General features: G+C 38.1%; 1 protein-coding gene across 1 annotated transcript in view; it reads left to right on the forward strand.

The window, feature by feature from the left end:
- Nucleotides 1-19,157, forward strand: part of LOC104407220 (collagen alpha-1(XVIII) chain-like) — a gene marked incomplete at its 3' end in the record, with an annotated part of 34,532 nt that extends 15,375 nt beyond the window's left edge. Inside the window, exons 8-15 of the mRNA XM_010016440.1 lie at nucleotides 2,695-2,772; nucleotides 4,785-4,847; nucleotides 6,061-6,186; nucleotides 8,869-8,931; nucleotides 11,180-11,215; nucleotides 11,722-11,874; nucleotides 15,491-15,559; nucleotides 19,122-19,157. Coding sequence (XP_010014742.1) covers nucleotides 2,695-2,772; nucleotides 4,785-4,847; nucleotides 6,061-6,186; nucleotides 8,869-8,931; nucleotides 11,180-11,215; nucleotides 11,722-11,874; nucleotides 15,491-15,559; nucleotides 19,122-19,157 — 624 coding nt within the window. The remainder of the gene's footprint in view (nucleotides 1-2,694; nucleotides 2,773-4,784; nucleotides 4,848-6,060; nucleotides 6,187-8,868; nucleotides 8,932-11,179; nucleotides 11,216-11,721; nucleotides 11,875-15,490; nucleotides 15,560-19,121) is intronic.
- Nucleotides 19,158-19,693: the final 536 nt, after the last annotated feature.

Raw genomic sequence — 19,693 nt, forward strand, 5'->3', positions numbered from 1 at the left:
ATATTTTAACAAACCTAATTCCTGCAGCAGAAAGCAGGACAAACAAGAAGACGCACATCCTGGTCAGTGTGATTTCCTAGGACTTGGTATGTTAGTAGGATGAGCAAAGCTTAAAGAACTGTGTGCACACAAAAAAAATAAAACCAGTTACGCTCTCTAAAGACAGTCAGTTATTTTCCAGCATAATAATATTGAAATTTGAGCAACAATAGCAAGATCCACCTGCCTGTTTCTGGTTCTTTAGTTGAAAATGGAAAGGTGAGAATGAATGGAATGCTACAGATTAGTGTAGAGTAGGGACCTGGCTTATCACTTTTTCACTGTGGTCCTTGTTGTCATGGAAGCAGTAATTTGAGGCTGAATGAAAATCATTGTTCAAACTCAATTAAAGCTCCACCAACATCAGCTACTCATTTGGGATGTCACATGTCAGGGCAACTTGATCTAGTTGAAGGTGTCCCTGCTCATTGCAGGGGGATTGGACTAGATGACCTTTGAAGGTCCCTTCCAACTTAAATTATTCTATGATTCTGTAGATTTGTCACTACACTTCTGATTCTTAAAATTGAAATGATGATCCAAAATGTGCAATCACTCACTTAAAAAGTGAGAGGTGTCAGTCTCAAGGAGTTATCTTGGATGGTGTCCTGATTGAAGGGGAGAATGCAGGCCTGCTGCTTCAAGGACAACCAACTCCAAATGGCTCTCCAGTGGGACTCCATCTATAACTTAAGTTTTTGCAGGCTTTTGTCAGGGCTTTGTCAGGAAGGATGTACCTGCCACACTTGTGCGGTGCAGAGATACAGTGAGATGAGATGCTCTTCGGGAATGGATACAATTAGGCACCTAAGACATGACTGTGATCTAAGTGAGAGGGATTTTTCTTTCTTGTAGTACACACAAAGTGGAAGAAATTGCATTAAAACAAGCACAAAATGCTCACAGAAGCTAATGTAATATTCACTGAAAAAAAGCAAAGGATATGTTGAAATGAAAGTATCTGTAAATGAACATGCTGGCAGACAGTGAAAATAGCCTCAAATTAATTAAACACATTTCCTGTGAATATGACTGAAGCATCACTATAGGAACCATTTGACAAAACCACAGGGAACAAAGAAATTAATGAATACATTTATCTAATGAATTCTCAAGCGTTAAGAGCAAGTGACCAAGAGGCAGGTAAAATTCAGTATTTCCTGCTATTAAATGAGTATATGCATTTAGAGAACATAAAGTGCTAATAAGCCCAGATGAGAAATTTGCAGGTTAGAGGGTAAGCCATAGATGAGTAGAGACTGGTTAGTTATGTCTCTATGACTTCCAGCCCTTTAAGAAAGCTCAGTGCAACCAGTCTGGTTTCTCTCCTCCTGGTGCAAGGTGTGAAGGTCACACCTTACAGCTCTGCAGCAGCGCTAAGGAGGGCAGGAATCTGTGCTATGTGAAAGCATTGTTAGAGGGAAAGCTGAGCTTTTCACTCCCAGTGTTGAGAGAAGCTCTGTGAATTGAGCAGTTACATCGCTCTTTCTTCACCTCTAAATGTATGTCTGTCCTGAAACCAGGATGACCATGCAGGGAGAATGTCCAAAATGCACCCTAAGGAACTCATCAGAATGGTGAACTGTGGTTATTGAGTGCCAAAGGCAAGAAATGCGAGACAGCCAGGGAGGGAGAAGGCAGCACTGTATTTTCTACCGGCATTCCCTCCATCAGATGTAGGTAAAAAGCAAGTGGGCTCAATCACTTTTAGAGGTATACAAGACTTCAAAAAATGAAATTAAGTTAGTGCAAATCCTATGATGAAAACAACATGAATGATAAGCAGTCATAATGTTTTGCTCCGCCAGTTACTTAAGATCTTATTGCCCCCATTTTAGGGGATGCAGATGCATCCTTCTCCCAGAAGAGTTTAAAACACAGAGGCCAAATTTTATATAGTGAATTCTCCCGAACAAGGCAAATAGAAAGTTGAGAATGAAAAGATAAATAATAAAAATATTTCCAATTTACATTAAAACAGTTGAGACAGAAACTCAACTCCTGAGTTGAGTGAAAAATGATGGAGTTGAGCAGAAAATTTAATAGAAGTTGTAAATATCTTAATCAGAAACCCTTCAAACCAACCTCAGCAAAAGGATAGGAGTGTTGCAAGAAAGCCAAAGTAGAAGAGATGGTAGTAATTACGAGAGAAAATGACACAGTTCTGAACAGGATTTTTCAATGTCTTGGCAGCAGATAAAGGTCAACACATGGAATAATCATGCCATTTGGTATTGGAAAAAGTATTACAGACGGTACCAGTGACATGAAAAAATTACTCATTGAGTACCATGCTGTACTTTTTTATTTATGGGGGAACAGGCGTATGATGTACTCTAAAAATGTAAGACCAACAGTAAAACATTCTGACAGGAAATTTACACTGTCTAACACTGTTAATGCTGCTTGTACATTAGCAAAATCATTGCAGAATTTGGAAAGGGCAAAGTCCTTTCTTTCCCAATGCAAAGATCATGTTTCTTGGGAGCTTGTCTTAGAAATGAATAAAGTTCAACTCTGCTCATAGCATCAAAGCAGACACATTTGTTATTCCTTGTGACTAGAAATTCACACAGATTGCAGCCAGTGCTGAAAAATCCTGCTCTGCATTTATATGATTAAATCCTTGTTGATTTATTTTCATTCCTGTTTTAGGGCGATCCTGGTGAGGGATTGCCAGGACCCCCTGGACCACCAGGACCCGCAGGACCATCTGCTCCTTCCAGAGGATTAGTGAGTATTTGGGCTTCTCTGTCATTGAGCTCAGCTTACCACAGAGGAATACAGAACTAAACAGAAGATTTCCTCTTGGAAAGTAGCCTGACTGCTACAGAGATAATCATGTTTTCTAAAACACTCATGAAGAAATGCAAATAAATGGCTGGCTAAAGTGTAATGTAATGTACGTAAACACAGAGTATTCACATTTTAAAAATCCAGTCGATGTGTGTGCTCTCCTAGGCAAAATCAATTATATATGTGAGAACAACAGACCAAAATTTCCTTTAAAAGGCATTATAAATCTGAATTATTCATTTCTTCCCTTTACTGAACACAGAAATAGTTTGACAGTCACTTACGTTTGCTATCATTAAATACTACAGCACATACCAGCATGGTGACAGTGTTTATATGGTGAATGCTCAGTACTTAGGCAATGTTAAAGAATACGTTTCAGCTTCATCTCTTTTTTGTACTTGGAACTTTACCACTGTTTCCATGAGGATACATGTGTATGCAGCTTAAAAAGAATTTTCAATTCATGATGTGGGACCTGATTTTACATGTAGACACAGCCCACCACTAACAGCAGTGGAAGTTCTGTAGTGGACATTTAAACAAAACTATCTGTCACACTGGGTATTGTATTTAACAAGGTAGATGGCTTACAACGTATTTCAGTGACCAAAGTGGATTATATGCTTCCCTAATCTAGGGCCTGCTAAATTGTATCAATCTGGTTTTGTAGCATCAAACAGTAACAGTGTTATGAAGGGCTGCACCATTTAGCCTCCACTGATCCAGACTTGAAGATAGCTTCATATCACTAGGAGAAGGTCGTCCAGTCCAACAACTTTTCTCATCCAAAGACCACTTCTTTAAATGTAGCAGTGAAGACCAGGTCCTGCATCCCCTTTACTTTCCTGTTGTCTGTGACAGCAAGATTCAAGACCTCTTGCTCTCACGTGAAGGAAGTCTCAGTGCAGCCAGGGATCACAGGGCTTTTGAAACGTTAGCTTTGATACTACTTAACTATAACTGATATGGGTACTGGTTCTCTATGCACTCTGGGCTGTGGTTTACAAAGCATACACAAGCTATGAAATTCATCAAGGACTTGCAATGGGAATCTGTAGTTAATTTACTTTTATACAAGATGACATTATTTCATTTTAAATGTGGTGGAACTCACATGTAAAAAAGTCATACTTCAACGGCCAAGCTTGTTGCACATCTTGGTTTATTCTTTTAATTTGTAAAATTATGAGTTCTATAAAACTTTCATAGCAAGTTCTATAAAAATGGATAACTGGACTTCATTTCACTTTGCTGTATATACTATGCAGAGAAATCATGGCAAATTTTCCATGAATAATACTTTTTTTTTCTCTAGCAGTTTTAAAAAAAATTTTGACGGTATGTATGCTGAGTGTAGTTTTTACTATAGGTTCCACAACATAGGAAGACTGTTGAAAGCTGAAAAAGCTCGAATCTATGAAATTGTCTTATAGATGACTACAACTAGATTGCAATACTAAACCCAAACCTTTTTCTAACAAAATATTTTAGAAAATGCTTTGTTAATTTCCCTTTATAAACTGCCTCTTTAGGTTCAAGGTGTAGGAATCTTAGAATCTGGCTTTTGACCTAAAAGACACAATCTAAGAAACAGTGGCTATTTGTTTAGGCAGGTAGCACCTCACAGATTGGTGTCATTGGCAAATGGTCATTGGGTGCATTCAATCCCACTGTCCATGTTGCCAACAAAGATGTTAAACACTATCAGTCTCAATACTGACCTCTGAGGGACACCACTTACTACTGATCTCCATGTGGACATTGAGTTGGTATGAAACACCAGAAACATGACTGAAATGTTTTACAAATTGCATTACAGTTTTCACAATTTATAACAGTGGGCTGCAGAGATACTGACTATAATTGTATTTGCAGTAATTGTCAAGTGATATTTTAATTTGCAACTTTAGAAGCAGTATTTTAAAATCAAATTCTCCTAATTTCAGAATAGACTGGACCCTGAAGAATCAGGTTCTGGAGACATTGATAGAGAAATTGAGATTTTAAGAGTAAGTATATATTGATGTTTATTTCTCACTAGCATAATAAAGAGGTTTGCTTTACTCATCCAGACTGTAGAAGGTCCATTTCACAATGCAGATTTTGTACACGCTTAATTCACAGCATCCAGAAATGCTTTGTAGGGTTTCATTTCAAGATCTGAAAAGGCCTAAGTGTATGTGAGTGAGGAAGAAGTATGAGAAAGAAAGAGGACAACAAAGAAGTAATAGCAAGAGGACTTTTTAAAATGAGAACATGCTTTTAATCTGATTCTGAGAAGACAGTAAAGAGGAGAGAGATGGGAATTATATTATTCTTTGCTTCCTTTAATTTGTAATACCTGTTCTAAAAAATTAAATATGTCTGTATGAAATATTTTACGCTACAACTTCCACTGCTGATCTACTTTGATGGCAATTTGAACTTTCCTGTATCCTTGCCCTTGTCATGAATTGTAACACTGTCACATGAAGGCTGGGTAGCAGAGAGAGATGTTTCAGCTTAGCGAAAGTTAGTAAGATTTTCATGTACATGTTCCTGAGTAAGGTTCTCTGGACTATGTAAAATGGGAGACCAGACTTCTGTCCCTGGGAAGGAGTGCCATGTCCCAAAATTTCAAACTGTTCACATCTGCCTGCTAATGCAGTCAGTAATAAGGATGGATTTGCACATGAGAAAGAATATTTGCAAACATACTATTTCTCCCCAAGTAATGTATTTCTTTCACTTTATTCAGTTTAAATGTTCATGTCCACACAGAATAGATCTTTGGAGCAGATGCCATTTTTACAGCACTAAGCACAGTGACATCTTGACCATGACCACAGATTCTCAGTGTTGCAGCAAAAGCATCAAGAAACCCCTTGAAATAAATAGCGACAAAACTAACCAGTTCCCCATATTCAGTGATCCCTTCATTTCATTTTGGTTAAGCTTAGCATTAGATTGGTCATTGGTATATCTCTAAGATCTTTCCTGCATTACAGAGAGCTGAGACAGAATTTTTTGGGTTCTAACTTCCTGCTTGCTGTGCATGCCATGAGGTGGCACAATTCAAAGAGCAAGGATGGAAGAGGCCAGTGTGACCCTAGGTGGAACGTGTATCTGTGAATATAAAATAGTTTTATGAATCTGAACAGTCTGTTTGAATTTTTCCTAGTCCATATATATGCAAATGAACCTGGCTAGGGTCATTTCTAACAATGCTACTGATTTATCCAGGGTCCTCCTGGGCCACCAGGTCCTCCTGGCCTGCCTGGTCTTCCAGGAAAGCCTGCACCCGATTCAAGTGTAGGACCTCCAGGGTCACTAGGGGAAGATGGAGCTTCTGGTGAATCAGGCCCTGAGGTGAGTACCCATTTGTGCACAAACATTAATGTTGTTTCTGCCCTACGCCACTAAGTGCCAAGGCTCACAGCCCATATAATTCTTACTAATATTGCAGAATATTTTCAATTTAAGAGCTTGGAGCTTTCAAATTAAGAGCTTTTTATAAAAAAAATAATAAAATAAATGTCTAGTTAACCAAAGCATATTACTCCACAGCAGGATGTATATTTGGCAGACATACTAGTGAATCTGGACCAGAATAAATAAAAAGTAAGGATGTTTTTACCAGCACTGAATAAGGTTAAGGATTATTTTTCCTGTGGTGCTTTCCAGAAAATGAAGTTTGCTAAATCACTTACCTAATCTGCAGGGAATTTTTAGCATAAATTGAATTTTCCTCCTTCAGGAAATCTCCTCCTTCTTTTTCTTCAGCTACATAGAGACACTTATTCCCACTAAGTGCTATGAATACTTCAGACTAAGAGAATGGCATGTGCTAAAGACCATGGCACTGCAGCAGTTTAGACATATGCTTCATTGTACCTTTTGTCTCACTTTAAGCATGAACATAAGTCCTTCTATAATATAACTAGGAAAAAGGCATAGCTTTTCTACATAAATGCAACACCTGGCTAGTCTTTCCTTGCTTTCAATTGATTACCTTACTTTGTATTTTAATTGTCTGAAAGTAAGCTATTTCGTCACTGAATGAATGGCTTAAACCTAGCAAAAAACCACAAAAAATCCTCTGGGATTTAGGAAGAGTATCAAGTGTTCTCAAAAGTCCTGCAGAGACCTGTCATGAAAATACCTATTTTGGCAACATTTCTCAGAACTACAGTATCTTCAGAACCACAGTATCCTCAGAGAATAATTATAGGTCTTCTGCCTTCTAACATAAGGCCAGTGTTGCTCCCAAGTGCTCATATACTTAAAATTGAAAATCATTTTTTAGTGAAATGAAGACTTTTAGCATCAGAAGCAGTTTGCTCTATGACTAGGCATGTCTTCCCATAAAAGAAGATTTTTTTTTATGTTTAGATAAAAATTCTAAAAAAAAAAAAAAAAAAAGCAAAATTTAAAAATGTAAAAAAAAAGAAAAGATGAGGTCCATTCACAACAAAACTTTTTGGATGGGAATCCTCATTCAGTAACACATAACTAAAGGTTTTCAGTTGCAAATCCTAATTTCAGAAGAGTAGCCAATTACTTGAAGTTGTGTGCAGGCTGAAGTCCCTCCTAAATCAAGAACTTTGTGATGTAATATCTCTTCTGATGAGAAGCATGTCTTGGAAATGTTTGGGTAAAGGCTGCCTTTTGTAAAGGGAAATACCTCTTCACTAACTGCTCTACATTGCGTCTGGTACTGATGCAATATTGATCTGATTAAATACGTATTTTCTAAATGCTATATGAAATTGAAGTGCTTCATGGCATTGTATATGGATATTTTCTATGGTAATTTTTTAAAAATAGTTCACAAATGAATGAATACACCCTGAAGTGAATAACAAATCTGCAAGTGTTGCTTGCTAGCTACATGAGAGAGACTACTCAAAAGCTGTAAAGGAAACAAGCAATTTTGGAGCAATGAAACTTAAACTTGCTAAGCACTTAAGAGAAAATAGTCACTAAAATTTAGAACAATTATTGTTGTTAGCCCAACCTCTCTTCTAATCCTCCTCTGTCTATGTAATCATTGCAAAATACAACATGATTATATTTGAAGCATACTGAAAATATTTCCTTTTAATATTAAAAAGAATTGATTAGTTATTTTATCACATACAGTGCATCTAAAGGGAAAAAATGGAGGGAGGAGGAGGTAAGGAGTACAGGGAAAATGAGGCCTTCGTGACTATTCTGAAAACACCAGAGAAAAATAATGTTTTCCATCTCCTTCTGCAGCCATATATACCCTTCCCTAAAATAGATGAATAAACAAATGGATAAAAGACTCTCAGAGGCCAGAATGTACACTTGTAAATTTAATGAAAGGCTATCAGTAAAAAAACATAGGGCATATAAATATGTGTGTAACTGTTCCCTTTCTTGCATGTATAGTTACTGAGGATTGGACTTCAATACTGTACTGATTGATTGGTTGACCCTACAAAGCCATTTTTTCCCAGCCAGGCTGCTCACTCAAATGCATGCTATGTCATGGATACAACACAATTGGGTGAAGACCTAAAAATACATTTCTCAAGGCAAAATTAAAGTGAGGAACACAGAAAACCTGGACCACTTTCTGACTTTGTCAATACCATCACTTTCTCAGCTAGCACTCATCTGGCACTGAGATTTCCAAAAGTGCTGGTGTGCTGCCAGCTGATGGGTTGCTGATGGTGGCTGATGTGCCACCATCAACCCCCATCACATCTGTAGTAGTGTTGTCAAAACCTGCTTGGATAGACTATTTTTCACACTAATTTTATATTTACATTATGCTGGTTTATATTATTTTGTATTATTTTGTGATTGATTTATATTTTTATATATGTATCATTTGAAATATATTTAGATACGGTTTTGATACAAAGCAAAACCCTCAAGACAAGAAACACAAATGTTAGAACTTAATGGTGGTATGTGCTGCCTGGTGCTACACATTCGTCTTTCATAATGCTGTATCACCAGTTGATCCAAAATATTTGTACTGTCAAGTGGCACCTGCTTTAGATTTACTATCATCTACAGGGTCCTCAAGGTCCGCCTGGTCTTGATGGAGTGGCTGGCCCACCAGGACGCAAGGGAGAAAAGGTAAGCCTGTCTTGCTCCCACTTCAGTGGAAAACCTTTGTCAATTCTAGGCTGTAAAAATCATAAATAATTGTCCCTGCAATGCAGTGTTGGCTGGCTTCAATTGGTTTTAATTGAATATGGCTGCTAATAGCCTATTAGAATGTATCCCAAAAAGGCATATTCAGAAATCCAGAATTCTGTGTTGGGTACAGTCTCATTTTCTGCAGCATGCGGTATTCAAAATTCAGTATGAGCTACTTTTGGGGAGAAAGAAAGAACTCCAGCTAGTCCAGATTGGCACAGACTGTCAGCATATTCCCTGCAGCAGCCCATATTTGCCTTAACTGCTGACTACTCCACTGCTGCTGCCCCCAGCTAGGATATCCCACTCCCACATTTGTGGTAGTTCCAGCTTTCCCTCACCCCTTAATGAGACATTTCAGCATCCTAACCTGGCAGCAAGGAGGTACTTAGTTTTCTATTTACTTGCTGCACTGACTGGCTTCATGCTTGATCAGATGAGTACTTTATCTAGAAAAAGGGGAGGAGTGGGGAACATATAGATGAAAGCAAGGGATCATAGCATCCAGCAGATAGATTTTCTTGTGTTGCCATAGAACCAAAAACTACATATTGCAGAATTGCCTCTCTTTTTTAAGTTTCCCCAAATTGTTGCATCCATTTGTTTGCACCCAATTTTAAGAAGAATGTGGACAAGACAGAGACAGTGCAGCAAAGAGCTATGGAGATAGCCAGAGGCCTTGAGTACATGTCTGATGAGGAGAGGCTGAAGAAGCTCAAACCATCTAATCTGGGGAAAAGGAGGCAAAAACATGCTCAGCAGATATAAAGACATAATTATAACCCTTTAATGAGGGCTAGTGAGTCTCTATTTGAAATACCGCATCCATTTTTCTGCACTCCACTTCAAGAAGACTGTGGAGAAGATAGAGACAAAGACTCCAGGAAAATGTCATCCTCTGTTGAGCTTTCGCACCATTGTCCATTCACAAGATCTTGAAAATACATTCCCAAGCGTACATTGAAAGCTGACACACTGTAAGGGAAATGAAATGGACAGAATATTGTTTTGTTGGGTTTTTTTAAATCACAAGAGGTTTTTAAAAAATTCTCCTCTGGAGGATGAAAAATCTGAGTTGTGATTTCAAAAGCCTGAGGTTGGTAAAACTGCAGCACACGCTGGAACTAGCAGCTATCAAGAAGATGCAGTATATATGTTACAAAGCAGGCATCAAAATCTTGTGTCCATTGTAATCAGTGATACATGTTTTATAAAAAGAAGTCTGAGAATAGAAAGAAGTCTAGCTGAAATTAACTGATCCTGAATCACATATTATAGGAAGAGACTAACATGGAAAGGGAAGTAATTGGAAGAAAGATTAAATGTTCACAAAGGGCATAATCTTCAAAAAACAAGGACAAAACCTCCAATGTTTTGCCTTTCTGAGCCTGTTTTCTGCATTGTGTATATTTGATGAAATTTTAGTTAGAATTGTGGCACCACATATTTGCACCTGATCAATACAATCCCCAGCACCTTGGGATAATAGTATTTTTCCATTTCTACTAAAAATCTGGATTTAACCTATATTGCAATTTCTATTTTTAATCATTATTCCAGATTAATCCAGAGATGATTATGGGGGGAAACTGCAGGTTGCATTGAAAATAAAGTCACTTTATTCCTTGGAGTGAAATTTGGTGGGAGTTTTGCCATTACTTTGGGAAGAAAACATTGTTATAATTTTAATCCTAGTCCTTATTCATTTTTTTCATACCTCACTTGAGCAATATTTCTATTGAATGAGTAAGGACAGGAGCTTGCCAGTATAACAATTAATTCTGTTAGATTCAGTGCAATTTGGAAAAGAAGTATTTGCGTGCCATGAATTTCTGTCCACTGCAAGAACTAGAAGTGGAAAAAAAAGTATCTAAGAAAATTAAAAAAGCAAATCAACTTGATTGCTGCAGAGAAGCCTTAAAATCATATCAGTCGTCATATCCCTTGTTCGGAATGGTGCCCTAGACAACCAGACCAGAGCTATTCATTTGTTGCTATAACTCCTGAATCACAGATTGTTTTCTTTTTAACTAAGAGGTCTAGTGTTTCATATAAAGAACATTATGATATAAAATTAAACAACAAATCTGTGGGCATTTGAATTAAGTAAAAATATCATGAGTGTGTTTTTGTTGTGTGTTTAATGTTCTTACTGTAAGTAATTAGGATTGGTTTTCTTTTACAGGGTGATAAAGGTCTTCCTGGTTCTGTTGGTCCAAAGGTAAAAAAATTAAAAAAGCTTCTTTATAGGACAACTGTTTCACTGCAATAAAACATGTCACTGAAAAGGTCTGAAAAGAGTAAAACTTTATTATTGTGAAAACTAATGAAGCTGGCAAACTTGGCTTCTCAGCTAGCCACTGTACTTCTCTGAGAAGTGTGGCCAAAAGGTTGAGAGAGATGGTTTTTCCCTCATCTCTCATGAGACCGCACCTGGAGTACTATGTTTAGCTCTGGGACCCCTAGCATAAGAAAGACATGCACCTGCTTTAGTGGGTCCAGGGGAGAGCCATGAAGATGATCAGAGGGATGCCCCCTCCTTGAAAGTGTTCAAGGCCAGGTTGGATGGGGCTTTGAGAAAGGTATCCCTGCCCATGGCAGGGAGGTTGGATCCACATGATCTTTCACGTCCCTTCCAACACAAAACATTCTATGGTTCTGTGATTCTACTTACTTGCATTTACTTATTCATGTTCTGTTTACCAATAGATTGACCTTTTATTTTAGGGTGATACTGGAGACACTGGATCAATAGGCCCTAAAGGAGAAGCTGGTGCTATTGGGTCTCCTGGGAAACCTGGACCACCAGGACCTCCTGGCCCCCCTGGACCTCCTGGACCTCCTGGACCCCCAGGACTGAGCTACAGTTTGGGATTTGAGGTATTTTGCTGTCATGGAGTTTGTAGTAGCTTTGGATCTACTTCCTTCAGAGGAAGCTGAACTGATGACAGATGACAGTAATTTCAAGATTGAAATTTGCCTACAATTGCATTTACATTTGACCATATAATTGACCATGCTAGACTATGGAATTAATAGATTTATTGGGGCAATTTTCATGAAACTATTCAATCAGATACTATTTTTGATGTTTATATCATTGCTAATATAAAATACTCAAATACTGCACTACAAGGGAAAACTTCAACACTATTTTTTTCATGTAAATAATTTAAAGCAATGATTTAAATACATATAGAGACCTGACAGTATTTGTTGAAATCAAATCGCAGGTCCCCTTAAGCTATGACATCCCTCGCTGTCATTCTTGAGGCTACAAGTTTAGTTTAGGCATGTCACTTACGTAGCACGTAAACACAGAGACAGATGTTGGACATTTCTGACCTCATGGTCTGTTCTACTCAAATGAAAAGTGTTCTATTAAAAAAAAAAAAAACAAAAAAAAAAAAAGGAAAACCAGAACAAAAAATGATAAATTGCAGATGCTGCTTTTTCTGCTTCTGAAAGTATCTTCATCACTTTAAAATATGACATCTGGCCAGCTCAAACTGAGTTTAACATGTCTTTTGAGAACTGCTCAATTTGGAGCAGCAAGTGGCTTTGCAGAAAAGAAAGGCAAAGGGAGTACACTCAGGTTCGAAAGCAATAGCTGCTGCATTAACATATTTATGAAGAGAGGCTGGAAAATTGCCTGTATCAGCATTGACATGTAAGTCATCCTTTTTTTAATATTTCCATGCATTTTTCATTTGTAATTTAGGTGTTTAGCTCAGGAAAGTCTTTCCAGGGTCTTCTTGTTTTTACATCATGGGGTATAATACAAGTTTGCATAGAAACTGAGGGCAGTTTCAGCAGAGAAATAAACAGTGTCCAACCAAAACTGTGGCGATCTGTAGAACTGCTTCAGTAAAGTGGTGATGTTTAAAATATGCCAGTTTACTCACACATTTCTCCTAGGATTTGCCTCTTTTGTATTTCTTTTTTCTTTACTCTAGAGACACTTCAAGTACTCCAAGAACAGAGGTGACCACTAATTCTTGTTCAGAGACATATTCTGGTTTCTGGTGTCCAACTAAATAATGTTGTACTGTATTCATTACTGGTTAATAATCTCACTGATGTCAGTGGCTTTTAATGAATGAAAAATCTCTCAAGCATTTCACAAGTTCTTAATCACCAGCACTGTAATTGTTAGCAAGGAACAGCATAAAGTCTGAGCATACAAACACTCCATTGCCTTAACTTAGGCGCACCATAAAGGCTAGTATAGACTCTTCCCCTGAATAAACATGTCTTTGTCTCCGAAGGAGATAAGGACAATGGTAAGCCACATATTCATCCTAGTCCTGGTCTGAGTTTTAGCCCAGGATGATGGCTTGTCTGACTTAGAGTCATCTTCTGTGACCCTTGAGGATCCAGTGTTAAGAGATTCTCATCTTCCCCATTCACACTATTTGAGTAGAAGGCAGCTTTGCCTCATTGTGCCACCAGAGTTCCTCAGTACATCGGTATTTAGGACCAAACTCTGTCAGTTCTGATACCTAGGTCTCAGTGGAGTAAAGTTAGCAGATGAGCAGAAGAGAGTGGAAACAGGAAGTCCCCAGTTTTACGGACACAAACACAGAAGGATCCCAGCTCTAACTGCAGTAGCAGTATCTTGACTGGCTTCATCTTGGACTTCATCTATTCCAAACAGAATTAGCATGATTGTCTTTTCCCGGAGAGGAATATAACTGTTAACAGGCTTGCTAGTTCTAGCTGATCTTTTGGATGCTCACCCCTGCCATCTGTTAAGGCAGCACTCTGGTCTGCCAGTTCATCAGGGCAACACTACCTTTTGGTTGGCAGTCTGTTTATTGCTGTAAGGCTGTTTCTGTGAAACATTCCTGTTAGCACTTGTTAGCATCTGTGATCAGCTATGTGCAAAAACCAAATGGCATGGGGTTTGCCGGCACTTACGCTTGCCAAAAAAACAGTTTGAGCTGCAGAAGGTACCTGGTAAACCCATTAAAAACATGCAGATGTCAGAAGCGATGGTGTGTAATACAAAGCAAGTGTCAAGCACTCACTTAAAGGGAAAAATATATTGGCACAGACAAGCAAGGGAAAGAAGGACTCAGAAGCATAGCTTGTGGTTTAATATAAGTAGCAAGTATTTAGTTAAACAGGGCAAAAATATCAGCAGATTATGTATTGATATTTGACACACCGATAGCTGTTGGAGAAGCAAAATAGAAGTCTGAATAATTCAGTCTCAGGTGGAGTTGCATGAAAGGACTTTAACCAATCTGATGACTCAATGTCTCCCACCATGGTCCTTGAAAGGAAGGACCTGATTCCAGCTGTGCACTCTTTCTGCTTCTTTTATTTTTGCTCTCATGGAGTTGATGAGAAGGGGCAAAAGACTTCTTCACTGGAGTCAGATCTGTTGATGTTTTCCATAACTTGGGCATTAGGTTGTCATTCCATAGCAGCATAAGCTGATCTAATTGGTCTTCCACCTTTACCTTGACACCATCTCCAGAGTGCATCAGACCTATGGTAATCTGAGCCATTTCAAGTCACTAACTAGCAAAAAGCTAAGTAGGCAAGAAGTATAGGATCTCTAAACATGATAAGCTGATACAAGGTCTCATTGTCACTAAGAGGAAGAGATTCTGCTTTGCTACTGCTACTAGCTAAAGCCATTCTTGGCACATGCCTGCCCTTCACAAGCACTAACATCCAGTGTTCCATCAATACTTCCACAAGCCAATTTAATTTACTAACATTCCAGAGAACCATCCCACCCTCAAAAAGTAAAGTATTTTCTGCCATTTACGTGATTTAAAGTGACTCACACAAAGTGAGAGGATTAAACACATGGCACTGATGTTGAAAATGAAGGCTGTGTGGCTGTGAGCAGCGAAGTGGAGCAAAGAAAGATCAAGATTTTCCCTTTTCAGAAAAAAAGAAACAATTAAGCCCATGCAGCTGCATTTAAAACTGCAGCTAAAAGCAAATGAACAATTTCCTTCTGGCATGGTTCATCCAAATGGTTTGAAGTACAGTCTGACAAATTCTAGATCAAGAATAAGGCAAGGTAAAGGAATATATGGCTGTGGTGGTGCTGGGGATAAAACAGATTATTACAGCAGTCTGCAATTTTATTTCTTTGGCTGCTTTAGAACTGGCAGCTCCTGGTTCTGACATGGATTGGTAAATTGGCAAGACTGTAAAGACCAGAGTTTCTGTAAGGGAGATCAACATGTCCTTATTGCATTTGAGCAGAGCCTATCTCCAGAATATCATATATTGGTCAAAAAAGGGTTCATGAGAAAAGACGAATATATTTCTGTTCAGTATCTTTCCAGCTTTCTACAGGACTCCACAAAACAGAGTAGTTGGGAAAACAAACAAAAAAAAATGCCACAAACAAAAAACCAACCAACCAAACAAACAAAAAAAAAACCCCAAAACAAAACAAAACAAACAAACCAAAGCAAACAAACCAACCAAATGACAAATTCTATAGTGTTTTTTTCTCTTGCATTAGGACATGGAAGGATCAGGTAGCACTGACCCATTAAGTGAATCCAGAATTCCAGGATCAAGAGGGCCAAAGGTAAGTGGATGCTTTGGAAGAAGGGAACATTGCTTGGTTTTTAAGTTGTTTTTCGTGTCCTGCTCTCTGCTTTTTGAAAACAGAGAGCCCCAGTCAGCTGTAGATTTGGAGTCACTGCATGGGATGCAATTGCTTTAGAATACCATAACAATAACTGTGTCCTCCAAAGAATCTGAATGATATTTCTCTGATGCCTAGTTAGGTGATGATTTTAGATTCTGCTTTGAGAGGGCAAAGGATAAAATATTCTTTTATTATTATTATCTAGCTCTCTATTTCCTGTTTTACCCTTACAGATGCCCTTCTTGTTTATGAAGATGAATTACATATATTACTGAAATCGAAATGTCATAGTTTAACAATCAAATGTGCGTAATCTGAAATGCCACTTTTAAACTAAAGAAATGTTCCCAGGAGTGTGGAAGCAATGTCCCAGAATAAGGGATGTTTTTTCCTCTATCACTGTGTCTTAGGAGATTTTTGGTAGTGTGGGCTGCCTTAAAACACCAAGTAGGGAATATGGGAATACAATGCATCAGTTCTTACCAGAACATTTAGATTTATCCTTATTCTCAGCAATAACATCAAAAATGCAGCCTGTGGTGCCTTCCCTAAAGCAGGCAATTATCCAGCATTCCTTCTCCCAGAGCTGTCTGCATTGTTCTAGTTTGGTCTTCAGAAGTCCTGCCCCTGCACTCAGTCCAAAAGAAACATTCAAACTTTCAAAGCATAGCTTTGACAGACTAAATCTTGCTACCCAAATTTGGAGAAAGTGATGATGATGACCTTCAGTTATGGTAGAAGAAAACTCAATCACTCTGTCGAATTCTTTTTCTTCCATTCAACTTTCTAAAATGATTGATAATGAACTGTTGTTCATTTTACCATCAGAGTCATAATTGTATGTTACAACTCATGTCACCATATAGAGACAAGAGAGGGATTTGCATCCCCAAATGTTTGTTTCAAGCTACTTTTAAACCCAGCAAGACAACACCATGTTGTCTTTAAACTCATCACATATCCTAATTTTAGCCAAGGAGGCAAATTAAAAAAATTGTATGCCATTGAAAGCAATCCCTTGCAACAAATGCACTTGAACAGCTTTATTTCTCATATTTTCTAAAAATATGTATAGTATGCAGTGAGAAGATTAAAGTTGTCTTTGAAAGAAAAAAGATCTTTAGATCTTTGCATGATAATGTAGAGCATGGCAGTATTTATTAGAACAACAACTCTAAAACAGTGCTTACATTTTATTACTCTCCATTGATACTACTGGTCTCCAACATTGTTTTTTGGGTTTTTGTTGGGTTTATGAATTAGGGTTTTTTATGAGAAAATTTGTTATGAAAGGCTATGTGGACTTCACAGTAAATTCAATGTAATTTTATAGGGTTTTGCAGGAAGACATGGACAGAGTGGGCCATTAGGACTGAAGGTATCCTGTACAACAAGGAACACCTGAAAGCTAACCTATTTTGCTTTTGCCTATATTTTTTTTCTATATTCCCAGAATTTGCCTTAACAAAACAGCTTTTGTTTAACATTCATATACTGACTAAGTATGGGACTAATGTTATTCCTGTTCACACTGTGTATCCACTCAGAATGTGTATTAATAGAACTATTTTACATCCACACCAGAACAGTGAGCAAGTATCAGCTGAGCCATTACATTCCAAGGTACTTGGTGCATTTTTGTTTAAATTTTTTAGGACATTTGGTAGTTTCTCTTTGTTGTTTATTTATACACCGTTCTGGTTTCCAAGAGGTTACACATACGCTGTTGAAAGAGAAACCTGCAGAAAGAGACCTTCTGGCATGATCCCAGAAAGCGATAGGAAAATGTTCTAGAAGATGCTGAGAGAAAGAAGGGAGATGCCATGACTACTATGCCTTGGTTTTTATTTGAGCTCAGTAGTGACTGAATTTTTCCACGTTGATGCTGCTATTAGTTAAGTAACCCATGAGAAAAAAATGCAGAGATTAAAAAAAAAAAAACAGAAAAAAAGGGCAAATTCGTATCTGGCCAGACCTCTACAACTAGGGTCTATACACATCCGATTATAGGGCTGATAAAGTCTCTCCATTGGGTACTGCTCCTGTTAATGCTGGAGAACAACATTATTTATGAGTGAAAAATTCAAGTATTTGCACAGCATGTGTTAGTGAATGATACTGCAAAAGACTGTCTAGAATAGACATGCTATCACATGATGCTGCTTTATGGACATGCCGAGTGTCCATGCTTAAAATATATATATTGTTACAAATTTATTCTCTGCCCTTAACTGGAAATTTTGGTTCTAAAGTATGGTGCAAATACTGTTTCACAAAGACTTCAGAAATGGAGGTAAGCATGATTCCCAGCATTTAGGAACTGTGCTGGGACTGAAAAGATAGTCATCAACCTTGGCCAAGAGACTTCACCACCACCTACACTAAGATTTTAGTTGTTTAATCTTGAGTCATTCATCCCCAAGGTCACAGAGACACAGAAAGGAACACATTATTGCCTGACGTCTTACAAAATCAGGTACCCTACAGCAAAATTAATAGAAAGTGGTTATAACACACTACCATTGTCACGGGGATGAATTTTACACCCACTTTTCATGGTTATAAATGACTTCACTAGGCAACAGTGGCAAAACATAACAACCACTCACTTCCAAAAACTAAGAGCTCATACATCATGTGTAGTTTAACACATAGTTATGTTTCATACATTCTTGTCCATCAAATACCCCAGACTAGTAGAGCTGCCAGAGAAGGCCTGCTGTGATCAAATTTTTCTCTTTTTCTTAGCAAGTAAGTATAGATCCAAATTCTGTTTTCACTATTATTATGAAAACTATTTTCATTAAAAAACAGTCTAACAGTCTTCATGCATTCATGAGTATAAGCACTCCTGTCTTTTAGACAGGAAGCATAAAAATAACATTTGAGGCAATGGCTGTAGCTCCTTACTGATTTATTCATGTTTATATTCTCTATCTCATATGAAATAAACTAAATTGCAAGTTCTCTGTCTGTAGTGAAATCAAGGAATCATGTCTACTCAGAGCTAGAGTACTGCAGAATCAGGCCTGAATGTGGAACCGTGCACCACTCATTACATTGCTCATGTTATGACAGAGTGGCTGGGTAGATGGGGAGAGCAGTAGTGTGGTGTAGGCTGAGTTAATTGTGTTTAAGGAAGATGGTGGGTCATTTGTGGAGGCACAAAATCATTGTGGCATTGGTAGACGTGGGGAATGTTACCGTGTGCTGATTTCAGACACCAAAATGAAAGTTCAGGAGTGTGGCTTGGTAGATGCTCAACAAAAATCATGGGTGGTGACCAGAAACTAAGATGTGGGTGGCAACTGGGAGATAAAACCACCAGAACCAATTCACAAATGTATGCTGAGCGTCACTTTACCAAAAAAATGTCCTATTTTTACTAATAATTTCACTCCATTCAGTCTGTTTGTTTGCAAGGAAAGTAAAACATGTTTAAAATCCTTGTGATTACTGTTCATTTTGATATTTGAGCCTTACTGTGTCTCTGTTTCAGGGAGAAGGAGGCAACATTGGTCCACCAGGTTCAAAGGTGGGAAATATATTAACTTGATCTAAAACTTCAGTCATTTCTTCTTATTAGTTGCCTTTTTTCTCTTAATGCACTCGTGGTACCTTGGGTGCTTCACCATCCTCTTTGGAAAGACAATTTCCCTAATGTGCAGGGAATGAAATAGTAAAAAAAAAGCCATAATTTGTCCTAGTTGTCTAATTCATCCCATGCACCAGTGTGCAAACCAGACCTGCTGCTCTGGACTACTGCAGCTTCTAGACATGAGGCCCTGATCGGCAGAGAAACCTGACAGTTTATACTGCTTTGCATGGTATTGGTACTGAAATGGATGGAGTTGGAGTTCGTTGGTTCCTCACCTTTCTTCACTATCATTATGTCTACTCTGGTTTGAACTCCTCTTGAAGCCTTCCCCAAAGCTTCTGTTTTCACCCGTACTGCTTTTTGCCAGGCTCTGGCTGACTTGTGTGGCTCTTGCAGGCATAAGACAGCAGAGGGCGATGTTGGGACTCACAGAAAATTACACACTAAACGCTAAGAAAAAAAAATAATAAAAT

This window comes from Nestor notabilis, unplaced genomic scaffold (genome assembly GCF_000696875.1).
Source record: "Nestor notabilis isolate BGI_N333 unplaced genomic scaffold, ASM69687v1 scaffold13576, whole genome shotgun sequence".
In the NCBI taxonomy this organism is placed as follows: domain Eukaryota; kingdom Metazoa; phylum Chordata; class Aves; order Psittaciformes; family Psittacidae; genus Nestor; species Nestor notabilis.